This window comes from Phyllopteryx taeniolatus, chromosome 4, assembly GCF_024500385.1.
Source record: "Phyllopteryx taeniolatus isolate TA_2022b chromosome 4, UOR_Ptae_1.2, whole genome shotgun sequence".
In the NCBI taxonomy this organism is placed as follows: Eukaryota; Metazoa; Chordata; class Actinopteri; order Syngnathiformes; family Syngnathidae; genus Phyllopteryx; species Phyllopteryx taeniolatus.
The window spans coordinates 18514154-18533783 of NC_084505.1; the positions used below are offsets into that span (position 1 = coordinate 18514154).

General features: G+C 40.6%; 1 protein-coding gene across 2 annotated transcripts in view; it reads right to left on the bottom strand.

The window, feature by feature from the left end:
- Window positions 1-2129: 2129 nt before the first annotated feature.
- Window positions 2130-19630, bottom strand: part of vps54 (VPS54 subunit of GARP complex) — a 30359-nt gene continuing 12858 nt past the window's right edge. Inside the window, exons 8-24 of one of the 2 annotated variants that reach the window (XM_061770190.1) lie at window positions 19198-19324; window positions 16246-16275; window positions 15599-15706; window positions 15454-15509; window positions 15279-15375; window positions 12910-13181; window positions 12457-12583; window positions 10352-10533; window positions 10171-10283; window positions 9486-9549; window positions 9272-9377; window positions 8359-8446; window positions 8165-8286; window positions 8016-8096; window positions 6109-6216; window positions 5903-5997; window positions 2130-2858 (exon numbers count right to left, since the gene is read on the bottom strand). In XM_061770190.1, the coding sequence (XP_061626174.1) occupies window positions 2753-2858; window positions 5903-5997; window positions 6109-6216; window positions 8016-8096; window positions 8165-8286; window positions 8359-8446; window positions 9272-9377; window positions 9486-9549; window positions 10171-10283; window positions 10352-10533; window positions 12457-12583; window positions 12910-13181; window positions 15279-15375; window positions 15454-15509; window positions 15599-15706; window positions 16246-16275; window positions 19198-19324 (1882 nt within the window). In that variant the 3' untranslated portion in view covers window positions 2130-2752. The remainder of the gene's footprint in view (window positions 2859-5902; window positions 5998-6108; window positions 6217-8015; window positions 8097-8164; window positions 8287-8358; window positions 8447-9271; window positions 9378-9485; window positions 9550-10170; window positions 10284-10351; window positions 10534-12456; window positions 12584-12909; window positions 13182-15278; window positions 15376-15453; window positions 15510-15598; window positions 15707-16245; window positions 16276-19197; window positions 19325-19630) is intronic. The other variant, XM_061770191.1, reaches the window with a different exon arrangement.

A 19630-nucleotide genomic window follows, 5' to 3' on the forward strand; every position in this document is an offset into this window, starting at 1 on the left:
GCCTGTGTGGAGTTTGCATGTTCTCGCCGTGCCTGCGTGGGTTTTCTCCGGGCATTCCGGTTTCCTCCCACATCCCAAATAAGCATGCATGGTAGGTTGAAGACTCGAAATAGCCCTTAGGTATGAATGTGCGCGCGAATGGTTGTTTGTTTCTATGTGCCCTGCGATTGGCTGGCGACCAGTTCAGGGTGTACCCCGCCCCCCCGCCCGAAGATAGCTGGGATAGGCTCCAGCACGCCTGTGACCCTACTGAGGATAAGCGGGACAGAAAATGGATGGATGGATGGATGGACGAATTGGTAATATAAATTGTATAATGACAAAACGCATATTATGGGGAAACAAATTGGCAAAATGATGAAACAACGGTGAAACGTGTAAAAAAAACAAAACAAAATGTATAACGGAACAATGACAAAATCCATTATAACGAAACACGACGATTTGCTAAAACAAAATGCATATCGAGACGAAATTGGAAAAATGACGCAACATGAAAATTCCAAGTGTGAAACGTAAGATGACAAAAATCTCTAAATGTAAACACAGCTAAACATGTAATGTGAGGATAAAGAATGACAGCACACACAAAACCCACTTTTTCTTGAAATCGCTGTTTTAGTGGGATAGTATCGTATCATCCAGATGCAGGGTGTTTTGGGTTGCCACGGTTACCAGGGCCACAGCAATGAAGCGAGAGCTACTCCATGTTGCCAACTTACCTGCCTTTTCCACCCATTTTCCCCAAAAGGTGACACGCAACAAACGCAGGCACTTTGTGGTGTTATTGGAGACAGTACCTCTAGAGTTCACGACTTCACGTCATCACAAGTTGGACCAAATTTATAGAGTAACTTTTATTTGTATTTTTTTTTTTTAAATAGCTAGTAGCTCCATTTATTAGGTCAGAGGCATCAAGGATATTTCTCAAAGACATCACACAAGAAGCACTTGGAAATGACAACTCCGTTCTTGATTATTCATGTCAGCTTGGAAGCCACACGCACACTCAGTCTCTCTCACGAACATTCACAGTCACACACACAAGGTCACAGTTAGTCTCAGATGTGCACACATATACTCACTGTCACTCTCTCACACCCTCAATCTCACGGAGTCATTTTCATATAATTTGATCAAGAACAGTGTAAACATGCCCCAGTGAATTTGCTTTTGAAAAATCATTATCAGTAGCGTATTTGCAGTTATCCATCAAAAGGTCAATTATCCATCCATCCATTTTCTGAGCCGCTTCTCCTCACGAGGGTCGCGGGCGTGCTGGAGCCTATCCCAGCTAACATCGGGCAGGAGGCGGGGTACACCCCGAACTGGTTGCCAGCCAATCACAGGGCACATAGAAACAAACAGCCATTCGCACTCACATTCACACCTACGGGCAATTTAGAGTTGTCAATGAACCTACCATTTCGTTTTCTGAAGATGCGAATGACATTTTTGGATACATCAGATTTTTCTCATATTGCTTAATTAGCCTTTTCCATTAAAACTTAACACAAATGTATCTTAGTTTCTTCAGGGTTCCTTTTTTTTTTTTCCTGCTTGTCACGAATTGTCCTCCTTTGTCACTCAAGCTGTCTCTTTACCATTAATGCCACTTGAAAGAGCCTCAATATGTTGTTGCAATACACAAGCAACTATGAGCTGAAGTGCCAGGATGAGGCGTCCATTTTACATTCACACAATAGCAGACTGCAAAATGGTGTTATTTCTGAGATATGAATTAACTATTGCATGTCTTTGCAGTTATGATGCTTGTATAAAGACGAGCGTGTAAATGGGTTTAATGAGTAGTTAGGATCATTTATGCACTTGTAGCTGCAGAGTTTGAAGAGCAACATGTAAATTGTGCAAGTCTCACACTATTCTTATGAAACTGTTTGTCTTTACTATTGTGCACTTTTGGCTTTACTGTGATGCAAAAAGTGTATTTCAATGGGCCACCACCATTTCCTGTCAATAAGGACTGCCTTTACTACGAATGCCTAAAATTTTAAATCAGTAACATTTTGAAAATAGGACTTCAATGTGACAGTTTCAGCATGGGAGACATTAACCCATAGAATTCCAAGGGAACTTAAAAAAAAAAAAAAAAAAAGAAAATGGCAAAATTAGAATTATATATATTTTTTATTAGTTTCCTTATTGTTATTGATCAAATTATATGAAAGACTTATGCACACACACACACAGGTTGTCGTTTAGAGGCACAGTGATGACGTTGGCTGATTCAATTTTTTTTTGTTTTTTTGTTTGAAGAAAACAATCTCCCAAAAACAAAAATAGTGAAAATAATGTCACAGTTTTCCTGAGACACAGTGATACACTTTAGGAAAAGTCACAGTTTGGTCCAGTTTCTTGCTTATGCGGTGGGTGGGGTTCAGCTTCCTGTGTTGTCATGACAACAGAGTGACAATTAGGAAAAGGTTTGGAAAAGTCTGCAGAACCCTCCAAATGTTTGCAAGGGAACATCAACCGCTTTTGTTCGGGTCCAATGGTCGCAGCAGATCAAGTCTCTACTAGTTGACAACTGCGTGCTACTGGTACTACTAGAGACATTATATTCAATTCTACTCGTTAACATTGAGCACTTCGTGAGTAGTACTAGTAGCACACTGTTGTCAAGTTTTTGAAGTGTACTAGTCCATGGAACTTGAGCTGGACATCGAGGATATCGAATAAAGGCTCAAACAGCGCTGTTGTGGTCGTCGTTGGCCGTTGGTGGCGCCTGAGGTCACCTCTTGTGCTCCCAGATCTCGGCCATGTTGAGATCGAAGGCCTCCAAGTTCTTGAGGGCCTGCACGTTCTCTGTGTAGAAGGCCACGTCCACCACCACCAGCCTGAAGACACACACAGCCCTCAACACTTAATATTGAAAGAATGCACAAGAAGTAGGGTGGGCGATATGGCCAAAGTGCTGGGTTTTATTTCCACTAGTATAAACTTCCACAGAAATACAGACGTGCCTTAAGATAACACATTCAGTGCCATTGACGGCTTTAGAAGTCAAATATCCATGTTAACTGGGAAGGCTGGCAGTGAATGAGTTCATTTAAATCATCTTTCCACATTGAAATGAATGAAAACGCAATTCATCTGTTCCAACCTCTGCCCATATAAAATACAACGGTCTTTGAAGGTATCAGGCCAGGGAAGGTCCCTGTGTGCGCTGCGGTGTTCACTGTGCTCAGAGAGGAAGAGCAGCAGACTGCAAACGTGAGGAGATGGCAGTTCAATGGTTTCTTTGACACAAAGGCGCCACTGTTTACCAAAGCAACTTTTTAGAGTATTTAGGATGTAATATTGTTTCTATGGTGCCTCAGAAAACATGAAATATAAATTAAAATCATCCAGACATTCCTGAGTTCCAGACGTTTTTCTGCCCAGAGGCCTGAAACCAGGTCATTAGGATTTCTCGAGCTTATCAATGTCACGAGTGAAGATCTCCGCCTACCTCTTCGCTCCCAAGCCAGCACTGTCAACATAAACGCGTGTGCTCTCACAAGTGGGTCTTCTACACGGACGCAACCAATTTGAGGAAAGGGGGCGGTCTTAGCCAAATATGGACAAATGCGGATATAAAACTGGGTCAAACAAAAGTAGCTGTCAGAGGGGCCTTTTCTGGACACTCTTATGACAAAACCAAGGTGTTTTTTAAAACGAAATTGACACTTTTATACTAAAATCAATGTTAGCGAGTCACTCTATGGAGGTCTAAATAGCCAAAATATGCAATCTCAAACCATTCATTTTGTGCATTTCTTATATTTCAGGATAGACTTGCATATTTACCAGGTGACCTTCCTTACCAGTCTAATTTTTAGTAAAATATTGCAACATACTTGAGGTACCGCTGCTAGTTTGCTACATGGAACCAACACCTGTTGATTTCAGCAAGGCGCCTGTCTCGAAACCACGTGATTTCTGATTAATCGACCGCAAACTAAAATCGTCATTGCGCAGGGCCAAAGTCGACGCGTCCATTAGTTAAATAATTGGTTCAACCCGTAGTTGCTGCACCATTCATGTTTAGTCGTTGCTTAAGGTCTTAAAACAGCACAACATAAACGCTAGTTAGCACTTGTGTGTTAGTGCCCCCTGGCAATAAATGCTGCCATCCAAGCAACATCTTAGTCAGGAACGTCCCTGCTTATTTCACCAAGCCACATTGTGCACGTGTTACAACAGTGTGGCATCATAGTAAAAGAGTGCAACTACTAGACTGACCTGCCAGCAGTTCTGACCTGTCTCCAATTAAAAATATGTGGCGCATTATGAAGTGCAAAATACGACAACGGAGACCTCAGAGTGTTAAGCAACTTTAGTTGTACATCAAGCAAGAATGGGAAAGAATTCCACCTACAAAGCTCCAACAATTAGTGTGCTCAGTTCCCAAACACTTATTGCCTGTTGTTAAAAGAAAAGGTGATGTAAACACACAAGTGGTTAACATGCCCCAAGAACCCGGTTCAGCCAGGCATACCAGAGACTGTAGCTGAGGAGACTTGGTGAAACACAGTCTTTTACTTACTTGTGGGTCGCAACTATGTGGAGAATGAGTATAGATCTTTGTGTTACTGTGAACGTCGAGTAGTAAGATGATGCCTAGTCACCGTATCACTCGTTTAGTTGTGTCAAGTGTAACGTGTCTGGGCATTACCATAATTTCTTCTTTATAATACGCATTTCTTTCCTCCCCAAAATTAAAAGTTGATAGAGCACATTTATACATAGGTATAAGGAAAATGAAAAGAATATTTTACGGTACCTATGGGCCTTCAGAGCTGTAAAAACTATCAAAAGCAATAAACTCCAATTACAACTTAAATTATTAATATTGATTATAATATAAAATATAATAAAATCTCTTATATAAAATATACTGGCTGATTTGCTCAGCTTCCAGTCATGTACAGTACTGTATAGCTCAAATGTATTTATTTTTTTTGGGTCCAATCATAGTTCAGCTTCTATACGTTGTCATTTAAATGTAATCCGCAAAAGGCGTTTAGAATCCCGAGCGCTGGCGTCAAACAAGTAAAAACACACACGCCGTTGAAATGGTCTAACCCAAACAGATTATAGATTCATCACTCTGCGCCTTCAGGCGGGCTGGGTCATGTCGGTATTTTTCCCGTCCTCTAAAATGTCGAAAGTTTTAATGTTTTTGTCATGCGTTTAGATGAATATTAATTGTGAACTGTTACACTGTAATGTATACACTACAACTTCTATAGAGGTTTGGAGGTGATGTATTGGAAGAAAAAAGTAACCGTTTCTTGCTGTAGTAATAATGGCATTCAGCCTCAAATATGGGGAATGCCTCTCTCTTCTTTAATGTGTAGAGTTTTTGTGAATTATTTTTGCAATGTGACTGTGTTATAAAGAGGTGGATTAGGTCACTGAGGGCCCAGGTCCCAAACCTACTGCCCGCCACTGGAAAAACCTAATAAAATACTAATACTTTATGTTTTGAGCATATGTATAGCAGCAAATCTGTGGTGTGCATTATACATGGGTAGAAGGGTTTCCTGATTTTTGGTGCGCATTCTACCCAAGAGCGTATTAGAGACAAGAAATTACTGTACATCTTCATTTTGTTAGCTAGGTTTCTGGTTTTTATTTATTGGCTAGCAGGCTTTATTATTATTTGGCCGCGGTACCAATTGGCCCACGGCCGGCCCGGTGGTTGGGGTCCACTGGCACAAGTTACTAATTGCAGTACATAACTGTTTTTATATGCTCCCCCCGTTTAGTATGTAATATTTACCACCCAAAATTTGTAATATTGTTTATCATCAACTAAAAAGTATGAATTTGAGAAAATTCTCCTATTTCCTGAGGTAGATCAAGTCCTGAAAGGAGTGAGCGAGCATCCAGTTACCCATGCTGTGGCCCGCCATCGTTGACAACACCGAGTCGAGCCAGCTGCCGCTTCAGGTTTGCCTTCAAGCTGCTGTTGATCCTGACAAAGAGCATCTACACACACACACACACACAAACACACACACGCACGTCCGTGCACGCGCACACAGTTTTAGCTGATTGGTCATGGGAGGCCCAAACAGGAAGGGGCAGTGCGTGGCGTACCAGTGTCTGCTCGGCGGGCAGGAGGTCGTTGATGGCCTCGTGCATCTTGACCATTTGCTTACACACGTTACGGAAACACGACGACGGCATCGGGGCCTTCACCTCATACTGGGAGCAAACACATTAACAAATTTGTGGGACGATGAAGAAAAGATCGACAGCAGGATGAAAATAAAAAGCAAATGAGAAGAAAAACAAGAAGTAGAGCGGCGCCTTGACTTAATCCGTTCCACCGCCCGCCCAAAAGAAACAACAACAACAAAAATTATGTGTTTAAATGATAAAAATAATGCTTTATGAGACTTCGGGGGGGGGGGAAATGATTAATAAAATAAGTAGAATGTAAACCATTCAACTGTGTTCGCCACATTCTTCGTTCGCTTCAATTCAATGGACATCGTGTTGCTCTTTCTGGTGTTTGCCTTGGCCACAAGGGGGCAGTATAATATGGAGACGATGGGAAGATGACTGGAAGTCATAGTCGGTTCCAATTACAAGGTACCAAAATGTAATAGTAGTATTATTTAAATTACTTTCTCAAAGTAATATGAATATTTACGTTTGATCACATTTTGATTACTTTCGTAACTTTGAATTAATGCATCAACAGGACCATTGAAAAAGTGGATTTAATAATCATTATTTTGACATTTTTGCTCTTTACGCAAACTGATAAAATATGATAAAAATATAATTACATTAAAAAAAATTGTTGCATTATGTGGACAGCCAACCACCATACTATACCATGTTGACCAATGACAAATATATTTTATTTATTTTGTATTACTAATATATAATATGCATAATTTAGACAATATTGCGTCACATGACAAACCAGATAAGTATATGTGCCATAAAAAAAGGTCAAAATTATAAAGATGAAACTGTTCGAAAGTCAATGTTCTTTTCTGTGTTCAAAAGTGTACCTGAAAGTTGAACCTTTTCAAAACCTTACACAAGCTAACAGATTGCCGCAAAAAGTGGCGTTTCAATGTCATGTTTGAGACAATGGCAGAACAGCACATGACTGGAGAGCCAATCACAAGCGTTGGCTTTAAAAGGAAGAAGTGATTAAATTATTATTATTATTTATTTATTTATTTTTTTAAACCTGAGTTTTGGCGTTTATTTTTCCAAATGTAACAAATTGTAATCATGGAACGATCCAAAAGCAACCAATTTAATTGCACATTGTCTCCCAGTGATTTTGAAATGATGTAATCTCGTTAAATGTAAATGGCTAATGACCAGGTAATGCTAGACCTCCAACCCTGACACAATCTATGAAATGACACTTGACCACATGGTCACATGCTTCAATGCCTCCTCTTGAATTGTTGCAATGTGTCGGCATTGACTCGGGAGGGGCTTGTAATAGTGTGTACTGCGAAGCTATTAGTTAATTAGAATCATCTTTATTTGCCAAGTATTTCCAAAAAACACACAAGGAATTTGTCTCCGGTAGTTGGGAGCCACTCTAGTACGACAACAGACAGTCCATTGACAGAGAACACTTTGGAGACATAAAGACATTGACAAAAAAAAAAAAAAAAACAGTCACTGAGCAATAAAGGGTTGCTAGGTATCTGGTAATGCCGGTACAATTTTTTTTTTTGACAATTGTGCAAAAAGATGCACCTAGACTCGCCCCTGTTGGCGAGTACATCATCACTTCCTTTGGTGTCATAATGCTTCGATGTTGTTTCATCATTAAACATTTGCAACAACAATGATCGGCTAATAAGCAGTATACGGAAACAAATATTTTGCAATAAACTTCAATGCAAAATAATATTTTATCCGATGAGTCGATTCATCGATGGAATTATCAGTTCAAAAAATATTCAAATCGTGACAGCCCTAAAGAAGAAAAAAAAAAAAAGTGTTTTTTTTGGAATGTGTACCTTCGTCAGAACCTTCTCAAACACGCTGTCCATGATGGCCACCAGCTTGGCCCAGATCTCAGACACGTGGTCATTGTAGTCCTGAAATGCGCACGCGCACACGCGTATGAATGAAAGGATCGTACGGTGTGTACGTGTGGTGCGGTTACCTTGGTGATGTGGTCAAAGTGTCTGAGGACGCTAAAGTGTTTGGGCTGCAGTTTGCTCTCAAAATGTCGCCTGATGACGGGAATGTAAAACATCACCAGCTGCAGGCAACGCGACGCTAACGCTAACACAAACACACACACACACGTCAAACATAGACATTGCAGGTTGTGTGTGTGCGTGAATGCATGTTTACCGAGGTTTTTGGTGGTGATGGTCTTGAGGCCGACCACCTGCAGGGCTCCTGCACCAAGAACCAGCTGACAACTGCGAGAGTTGAAGTGCTGCAACACAACAACAACAACACAACACCCGCATTTTACACATTACATAGACACACGCTAACAAACACACATCTTCGATTGTTAACACACAACAAAGATAAGCTGCAAATGCATATGTTAAACATATGTAAACGTGCTAAACAAACACGTAACAACCATGTCACATACCCGTTATCAACATTTAACCACTGTCTAACAAAAATAATACAAACTGTTCCACAACTTGTGATAAGTAAACATATTACCAGATGGCAAATGAAACTAACATCCAAGTTACAAAACATCTAAACAAAACTCCGTAACGAACCTGTTAAACACAAACTTGTAACTAACGCGTTACAGGCATGTACTAAATTAACTCTGTAAGAACCGCGTTACAAACAAACTAACAAGACCATGTTACGAATTCCTTTTAAACTTGTCAACATTGCATTGCAATTGTGTTTCAAATGCTACCGCGTAACAAACGCCAACTCATAACTGTTACAAACCTGATACAATAAATAATAATAATATAAAGGGGAAAAACTGCTATGTTATAAACGCAAGGCAAAGAGGTTTTAGAATACCCCCCAAAATGTAATGTTTTACAAACTTAAAGTTCCAGTAAAGTGAAAATAAATAAATAAAAATAAGTGCATCAGTGGGCGCTGAAATTGTAAATTAAAAAAAAAAAAAACGTTTAACACTCCATCGCCATAATAGAGTACTACTTAGTTGCACATTTTCAGCAATTATCTTCAAATGTGTAAAATGTATTTAGAAACAAATCTCTCGATTCACTTTCGAACGCTACGTCAGAAATGTTTGCGGTTGTGTTCTGACCTTGAGGAGGTCAGCCAGCCGCGTCAACATGTCCGTGGCTATGGCCGGGATGTCATTGACGCACTGGCAGTATTCCAGAAAGATCCGGATGAGCAGCAGCACCGTCCTGACGACGACGACGGCGAGAAACAGACAAAAGGAACTTGAGACAACGCTTGTTCTTTTGTGTCTGAGCACATCATGTGACTCACTGCAATCACGTGACCGCACCTACCCCACCACGGCGTATTTGTGCCCCTGCACCAGCAAGAAGTCGCCCGGCTTCCTGTCGTCTGGACCTGCAACGCAACACAACTCTGTTACAAAATTTGCATCAAAACTTATTGCAAAATATTTTTCCCCGATTACTGTTTATTACCCGATCGTTTAAGCATTGAATTGATTGAACAAACCTGCCCCCCCCCCCCCAAATAATAATAATAATTTAAGCAATATCACACGAGGATGTACTCACCAACATTTTAGAACAGAGCAACTTCTTGGCAGCTGATTCAGGTGAAGGGCTACTAGTTTGACTTCTGAGGCTGCTTCAGGTTCAACTACTTTTATTATTATTATTATTATTATTATTCCAACTACGGCTGCCAATAACCTTTACTTTGTAATAGATTAAACGCACTATTATATTTTTCCAGAAATTGATGATGATTCAGTTTGTGGTTTGGTGACATGTCGGAAAATCTGCAAAATGTAATTTTGATGAAACAAAGAATCATTCTGCTTTCATGGAGGACTACAGAAATAAGATATTTACTTTTGAGAGGCTGAAATTAGACAATTTGGACAATTAAACCACGGCTCTAAACAATGAAGAGATCATTGTTGGTTAATTTGATGAACGATTATTTGTCGGTTAATCGAGTAATTGTTGCACCAAACAAACTTGTGCTCGTTGCTACCTGCTGCTTTGCGTAGTGAGAGTGTGATGGCGCCGTCCGCCATGGAGTCCACCAGCTCCTGAAACTCGGCGGGAACCTCTGCTTGCTTCCAGCGCTCATTATCCAGCAGGAGACTGCGGGCGCAGCGACGCATTGTCATCATGACGACGCTATTTATCGCGGTAGTCACGCCGACGCTCACCTGAGTTTGGTCTTGCGCTCCTCGTGGAAGCGGTGGACAAAGCGGTCAGCCTGACTCTGCAGCGCCCCACGCAGAGACACGCTGCGCCTGCCGCACAGCTCCTCCGTGTCCTTAACGAAGGCCTCTACTGCCACCGACAGGGCCACAAACTCAGCCGAGCTGATGCGCTCCAGGGAGCCGTCCTGCCGTGGGCGAGCAGGACTGTGTCAAACTGGACGCCTTCATTGGAGTATATGTTGTCAACTATGACTGTGCCGTTCATCCGGTTAATCAATTAAGTCAACTTTATTGCCAGGGACGATTTTGTTTTTCTGTAAAAACATCGGACAATAATCCACCGACTTGCTGTTCACACAATTCAGCATTTACTGAAAACACATTCATGTCTTTATTTCGAATCAAATGTGTAGTTAGTTTAACTTGTTGTCTTATGAATTGAGGAATACAAACCCGAATTCCAATGATTTGCGAATGATTTTCAACCCATATTCAATTGAATGCACTACAAACAAGCTATTTAACGTGCAAACTGAAACAGATTTTTTTTTTTTTAAATATTCACTCATTTTGAATTTAATGTCTGCGACACGTTCCCAAAAAAGATTGGGCAAGGGTATCATTCTTTCCGGTTCTTGCTTGATGCACAACTTCAGCAGATCAACAGTCTGGGGTCTCCATTGTCGTATTTTGAGCTTCACAACGCGCTACACATTTTCAATGGGAGACAGGTCCGGACTGCTGGTAGGCCAGTCTAGCACTCGCACTCTTTTACTACGAAGCCACACTGTTGTAACAAGTGCAGCATGTGGCTTGGCATTGTCTTGCTGAATTAAGAAGGGACCACCCAGAAAAAGCTGTTGCTTGGATGTCAGCATATGTTGACATCCAAAACCTGTATGTACCTTTCAGCATTAATGGTGCTTTCACAGATGTGCAAGTTACCAATGCCATGGGCACTAACACAAGCCCATACCATAACAAATGCTGGCTATTGAACTTTCCACTGATAACAATCCGAATGGTCCTTTTTCTCTTTGGCTCGGAGGACTCGGCGTCCATGATTTCCAAAAACAATGTGAACATATGGACTCGTCAGACCACAGCACACTTTTCCATTTTGTGTCAATCCATCTCGGATGAGCTCGGACCCAGAGAGGCCGGCGGCGTTTCTGGGTGTTGTTGATATATGGCTTTCGCTTGCATGGTGGAGTTTTAACTTGCATTTGTAGATGTAGTGACGAACTGTGTTTACTGACAATGGTGTTCTGAAGTGTTCCTAAGCCCACATGGCAATATCCTTATCAGAAAGATGCTGGTTTTTAATGCAGTGCTGCCTGAGGGATCGAAGGTCACGGGCATTTAATGTTGGTTTTCAGCCTTGCCGCTTACAGGCAGAGATTTCTCCAGATTCTCTAAATCTTTGGATATTATTGACTGTAGATGATAAAATCCCTAAATTCCTTGCAACTGAGAAACCGCCTTAAACTGTTGGACGATTTGCTCACGCTGTTGTTCACAAAGTTGTTAACCTCGCCCCATCGTTGCTTGTGAACAACTGTGCTTCTCTGGGATGCTCCTTTTATACCCAAAGGTGAACAACTGAGCCTGTGCAATGTTCCAAACTGTTCTTTTTTCAGCATTCCTCAACTTTCCTCGTCTTGCGTTGCCCCTTTTCCAGCTTTTTTGGAACATGTTGCAAGCATCAAATTCTATATTTTTTTAATGACATTTAAAAAAGCTTCCATACTGGATGCCTTCATTGGAATATACAGTATGTGAGGGACAGCTGTGTCATTGATCAATGGCTAGAAAAAATGTGTTGTTAGATGTTGAAAAAAAAAGCGGTCAAAAATATTTTGAGGGAAAACATTTGTTTTAATTCAAATTGCTTAATAGTTGTTTGAAAAATAACTACTGAATATTATTCTTAAATATATTTTTGGGAGTACTTTTTTTAAAAACCTTGAAAAAAAACTATTTTGGAAAAATAAGTTTTTTGATAAATAAATTGGCAGGAATCTTTTTTAGAAAATTATTATTATTATTATTTTAATTTTAAAGCCATATTGCTCCGTCCTTGTGTGAAGTGAACGGTTGCGGTATACCTTGGCTCTGGCAGTGAGAACCTTGACACAGCGGTCATGGCTAATGTCGGAGGCGGCGTGCAGAAGCTCCTGGATGTTGTTCAGCACACGGTTCAGCTCCATGTCAGACGGCATCATGTCACCGGACCTGAACACACAACAAACAGGTTGCTATGGTGACGCTTGCTCTGTTCTTTTTTTTCCCAATTTACATGTTAGCATGAACAAAGTAACAAAAACAGGACAATGAGAGCAAGAACAGAAAAGCAAACACAAATGTACGCTTGGGCATGTTGTTTTTCCTACTCTGCATGTTCGCATGCAAAAAAGTGAAGAAGAACCAAGCCCTTGTAATGTAGATCAAGATCTACTTTGTTTAGCAACAGCACTCCCTGTTGGGCAATAAGAGCAGCATCCACGGGGGGTTACTTGAGTTCAAAGGCGGGAACGGGAAGTGACATATGCCCGACCTACATGAAGTTCTTCTCCCTGGACGCCAACTCGGCGTCCGGCGTTCCGGCTGTGGCTTGGTGTGCATCGCCATCTTGGTGGGGGTGGGCACTGCAGAGGGCGTCGCTGATGAACGGGCCGTCGTGTGTGAGGTAGGCCAACTCTGTGACGTCACCGCACGAGCCGGGCGCCTCATTAGGCTGACGGTCCTCCAGGTGGGACTTACCCACCAAGGAAGTCTTCTGGTTGGTCTCCAGAACCTCTAGAACCACCAGCTGGATGACATTGAGAGTGGCCTGGGAGAAGAAAAGAATGTGTTCTGGGTTCTGAATTTGTACATCATGATTTAATGCTTCAATTGAATTGATCGTGCCGCTGCTTCTTCTGGTGTGATTGCCTTGGCCACCGGAGGGCAAGATGAGACAGTCATACAAACAAAGAAGACAGTAGCTCTGTGTCACGATTCTCAGTAACTCAATAAGCTGCAATGATAAGTCTTTTTTCGCAGAGGATAAAGAATATAAATGCCTGTGAGTATCGTATTACTGTCACTCTAAATATGTTGCTCCACGATTTGTGTTCAAATAGCCGTTGGTTGTAGGTAGGGCCCAACCCTTGAATTTGAGCAATTTCGGTCCCTTATTTCGATTCCAGTTCCAAATGATGCTCGATTTCAATTCTTTAAGGGGGCTGGGTCAAAACAGTTTGCATGGTTAAAATAAAGGGTGTCCAAATTATGAATATCCATTTTCTTAGCAGCCCACAGCATAGTTTAAAATGAACATTTGACTCGGGGTTCTTTATAACCAGTATCAATATAAAACCTATGAACTAAAAGGCAATGTGTGTGGAACTCACCCAATTGACTTAATATTGTTTAATTAATGTTTCAGCTAAAAGTTTAATATAGCATTGTTAAAATCGTTATTCGGGACTGTTTTATCACGTCAAATGGTTTATATGTGCAAGCTTCAACTTGACTTCCCGTTTTAAGCTTGTAGCCTTTTATTTTGAAGGGTACGCAACAGAACTCAGCATTTTGGCACGAAAAGTAACTTTACACGGCACCAGTGATTATTATGATTTTTTTTTTTAATGGATGGAGCCAAATGCTATAAAACGATTCCTTTCCTTACCCACCAATGAGGCACAAGGTGCCCACAATTTAGTCCCAATTCATTGTGACGTAAAGCTACCGTGAAGTTTGAGCTCAATGTTAAGATGTTATTTCTGTCATCAGCTCTTACGTTGGTTTGAAGACTAAAATAAACGCAAAAAACCATCAGTGCAAAAGTGAAACCAACCGTTTACCTTGTTAGCGGTCTCAATGTTGGCAATTTTTTAATTTGAACAATTCTGGCACAACTGGAACATTAGTGCCGGTTCCAGTCGGTTCTCGATGTCCAACCCAAGTAATAGGGTTCTAAACCTGTGACTATTGCTGCTAACTGTTAGCATGTCAATGTCATAAACTCGTGGGCCCTTTCTTTACGCAGTTGTTTGAAATAGACAATCTGTAATTAGAATTGAGCGATATGGGCAAAAAAACAAATTTTTTTTCGTTATTTTACGATAAGGATAATTTGACATCCTAAAAAAAAAAAAAAAAAAACTGCAAATCTCTCCTTACTTCCCAAGACGTGCTGTACATTATTAAGAGTGTTGTAACCAAAATGTATACGTTTATTTGCTGACTCAATTTGGGTGGGATGATGACTTTCTGCAATACGGTATTTTATGCATATACTTTACACATTTACATGCTTTCATCGACTGAGAACGAGATTATTATTATTCAGTGCAATAATGTTTATTATTCCTGTTAAAAGCAGTACTGGCAACATTGCTACATAACCTACCTGTGTGCATTATACAGAGTGCTATACTCACCTGTTGCCTACTTTTTTGTCCTTGTATGTACCTCTATTTTGTAAGATTTTGTGTTACAGTTTCACACTGTGGTTCAGTAAAACGTCCAAAAACAACAGTTTTATTTTCAAGTCATCCCTTCATGGCAAAGAAAATAACAGACTAGATTGATTGACTGATATATTGTCAAATGGCATTGCGTGTAAATGTTGCTCATATCGTGCATAAATCTAAAGATACATTTATCAGGTAATGCTTTTTTGCATATTTTTGTGCTTGAAAATTCCTCTCTGTGATAAAGTTGAACAAATAGTAAAGGACAAAATATTGTAAAACACACATTCTGCCTGTAATTCTTATTTGTTGTTCTAAGCGTTAAGGAACAAAAAAAAATAAGTTATTATATATTGTAATCGGTTTAAATGTGATCGGTTGTTGGAATTTTTTTCTGCCAAACATCAATCAGTATCGGCCTAAAAAAAAAAAAAAAAAATCCATATGGTCGGGTCCGAGTGGGGACTGACCTTCATCCTCTGGAAGAAAATCAGGAAGCAGTCAAAGATGTCCGTGAGGAGCTCAAACCACTGAGGGAAGGTCATCAGACGCATCTGCTCGGCCAACCTAGAGGGAGGACACGCCCGCAGCGTGATGTCACCATGATGTCATCAGTGAGATTATCAGGGAGCTGCAGTCACTTACTTGGTGACAACTTCCGTGTCGATATCATCGATGGACAGGAGCCGCTCTGCGACACACTGTTGTAACAAACCGTGTCACTTCCTGTTGCTATGACAAAAACTACAACAAGAGTGGGGGGGGGGGGGGGGGGGGTCAAGGGTCACACCTGGGACACAATGGCCTTGGCCGCTGCCATCATCTCGTCACCGTAAATGTCCAAAAAGTCCAACTTCCTCTGGCGCAGCAGGCCAAACACCAGCGACTGAAGACGCTCCTAAACACACACGTGCCCGCGCACACACGATTATGTCATCGGGATGTCTTTGATTGACAGGATGTGAAACAAGAAGAGCACCCCCTCAAGAAACATAGACAGAAGCAATTAAATGATAAAAACAATCATCTAAATCAGCAGTGGGCAAACTATTCTATTCATCCAGCATTTACACGATCAAAAGTCCTGTAATATTTCTTCTAATTTCATGGTTTTTCCCTCAAACTGGTGAATCTAATGTTTTTATTCATTTAAATAATTAACTTAAATAACTGGTTAGTTCAACAAAATAAGAGTAACTAACTTCATTCATTAGAATTAAACTGAATACAATTTTAAATACATATTTCATTATGATTTTACAAACTAATGATTCATTTTTAGCTCATTCACGAAAGCGCTGGCCCATCCGTGTCCCTGTTAAAAATCAAATGTGGCACTTTGTGATCAAATGTCCTCAGGAGACAAAATATTGATTATTGATTGAGCGAGTCGTTGATTCTCATGCAGCAACGATGATGAGAGTGCACGTGTCCCACCTTGTGAGAGTCAGTGTTTGCCGTGTGTACCTGTGATGAGCACAACACACACGCGCGCACACGCACGCACGCTCACGCACACACACACACACAGCCACCATGCCAACAAAGTTGTTAACCTCGCCCCATCTTTTGTATTTAATTATTCTCTAGCTTTTTAGACAAAAGTTAAATCATCAATGACCTCTAGGGGGCATTCAAGGATTGGCGACTGACATACGTTTAGGTCAACTCAACATTACAACATGTTTGACAGAAATAATGGATGCTAACTTACTGTAATTCAATTACTTTATTGCAATTAAAGGACTTTAACAAATACTGTTAATGACATGCTTACTCTAACTTTCTCACTGTGCCGGCTTCCCATATGGACGGGTGTTGTCCAGAGTTGTGTCCATTTGGCTTTTCCTCCTCGTGTATATTCTTCAGGTGCCCAATCAAATTTGTTGTGTTGAAGCATTTAGATGACGTTCCCCACGACGTACTTCAGTTGTGCACAGACTGCAAATAACTTACGTTGTTTGTCTGAGACGCCGCAAAATAGTCCCACACGGACATGTTTTTTCACTGACAAGATTGAAAACAATTTTATTGGCCATCAGATAGTTACAGTACTACGCCACATGACAAGGCTAAAAATAAACTAGCTTTTGGATTCATACGCGATAGCGACACGGAGTAAATGTCTTTTGCGGAGCCGATCGATGACGTCATTGATTGGATCGGCGAATGATGACATGAAAGCCGATCATCTTAAAATGCTAATTATCCGCCGATACCGATCAAACCGGTGTGAAGTCTGATTTAAACACACATGGAGAAAGATAATATAATAATTGTCATAGGAAAATATTCGTTATCCTTTGTAAAGAACGACTAATATTGCTGAAGTACTGAGGATGTCCGACCGTCCCCGGGGCTTGCTCGCACTCCTAAACAGTATATCTCACGAAATGTTATCATACTGCCCCCAGGTGGCCAAGGCACACACACCAGAAGGAGCAGCACCATGTCCATAGAAATTAAGCAAAAACTGAAGTAAAACCTGTTTAATTTCCTATTATGTCATTACTATGCTTTGATATAGTAAAATATTATATATGTAGTGCTATTTTTATTTATTTTTTTTTTAAATCAACAACACTAACACTTGTTGTGTTGAATACATCATTTTATACTTGAGACTATGTGAGTCCCGGATGCACATGTCATGGAAATGAGTCCCAGCCCAGGAGCAATGAGTCCCTGCAATTTATCATAGAATACAGATACAGTAATCATCTGCGATGTCACCGTTCTTGCTTTGCGGTCCCGCTATATTTCAGATTATTTTTATTACAGTTGTTACTCAATTGTTTTTATACTGTTTGTACAATATTGTTATGTTATCCATTGCTCTTGCTCTTTCATCATATGTGTTTAGGCATTTTTTTAGGACGATATTCTGTATTTTCCCCGAATTCTATCACGACAAACGATAGTATTGAGGGCTTTTTATGCCACTGATAACATGAGGGTAGAGCATAATAATTCAAGTACATTTTTAAGAACAATTCACTTAATTCTAATTCCAAGAATAATGAACACTGCCATTGTAATGTATAACAATAAATAAAATATCTTAAATAAAAAATATAAATAAAACACAGTAAGGCTCTGTTCAGAGAAATTGCACTTCAACAAATATAAAAATTGGGCACAGCGGTATAAACAGTCATTAATGCCTAAAGAGGCAATATACTGCCAATCAAGTAGATCAAAGCAACCCGTTTTGATTGATTAGTACTACATTTTAAAAGTTTGCAGCCTCTTTAAACGCTGCTTTGTCAACATGTTCAAAGGCCACGTCTTACATTAGTAATGCTATAGTGTAAATAATGTGAGCAGCCATGCGCCATATTCCTGTTTGTTTTGGCATTGTTGGGCAAAGGATTCAATAAATGCCAGCTGCTGGTTAACGGGAAATGTCGCAACATGTTTTTTGCTCCCATCTGAAGAAATTTGGTGCGATGGTTGTATTTAAAATGGATTTTGTCACTTTGAGGTTTGCAGTTTTGTCTTTGTTGTGACTTCATCCAAATTCGACATATCAGGTCGCTGGTGTTAGTGGGAAGGCTGCATTCATCTGGCTTGAATCCAAAATGTTCCCACATCATCGTGGTGGTGTTAGGCTTTGGGACGAATTCCATTTATGAAAAGCTAAGAAAACTTAGCTTTGCGTACGTGAGCGCCCGTACACACACATGCGCACGCACAAGGACAAGGGCAATCAGATGCCGGGTCCCCGCTCTTCACTCTCTCTGATCGGTTTAGAGACAAAGATCATGAAACCCGTCATGTGTCTGCTTTCAAGCCGCGGAAATGTTCCTTTTCTTCCCCCAATTTTTTTTGCCGCACCATTCAGAAGTTAGGGCGTTTTTTAAAAAGTAAAAAAAAAAATAATAATAATCATACGCCGGATTTTTAGCATCACGCCAGATGCTATGCCATAGCTCTGCGTCAGATTGATCGTAGTTGCGGCTTGGGGGCCAATAACTCGGGTCACACTTTTCCAACAAGTGGATATATGACTGCTTTTGAGGAAGGTATAAATGGGCATCCAAGTCTTTGGCAAGATTGCCTTGCTTTCCAGTGGGCTCCTTTCTTGTCAAACACAAATCAATGTGAAAAGGTTTCCGTTCATTACGTCTGTTTCTTAGAAGGAAGTGAACTCGCTAGTTGATTTTGGGAAAAATAGTCACAAGAGGGCTCGAAAAGCCAAAGGCTAGCAACGCCGATTGTGCTTTGTAAGCGAACTCCTCTCCATTTCCAGCATGTTAGCGGGGGACGCAATTTGAACTATGCAAGCCACACAAAAAAAGGATTTAAAAAAAATGCCCTGACAAATGAATTGAAATGACTAAAGGGGATTAATGGGCTAGCTCTATTAGACGTGATCTCCAAACAGACCTTCTCCAGGAGCTGTGTGTCATCCCTCAGGCTGCGGTTGAGCTCACTGCGTGCATACATGCTGAAATCCTCCACCATCATCTTGTCAATCAGCTTCTCCAGCTCACACAGCTGAGAGCCCAGATGTCTGCGCACAGAGGCACACACACACACACACATAAACTGACATCATGGAGCAGCCAAGCATCCGTGAATCAATCACTGCTTTATATACCATCCTTTTCACTTAAAAAGCAACACAAAATTTGGAATGTAGGAGAGAAAAAAAGCTACTGCAATTACTTTTGGTGGTGAGTAAGAAATTAAGTACGACAAGATTGCTAAGCCTGATTCAGCCTACCCTAGATTGGTTCAATTGGAATTATTCTAAAGATAGACCCTACTGAGGATAAGTAGTACAAAAAATGGATGGATGGATATTTAGGATGGAAAA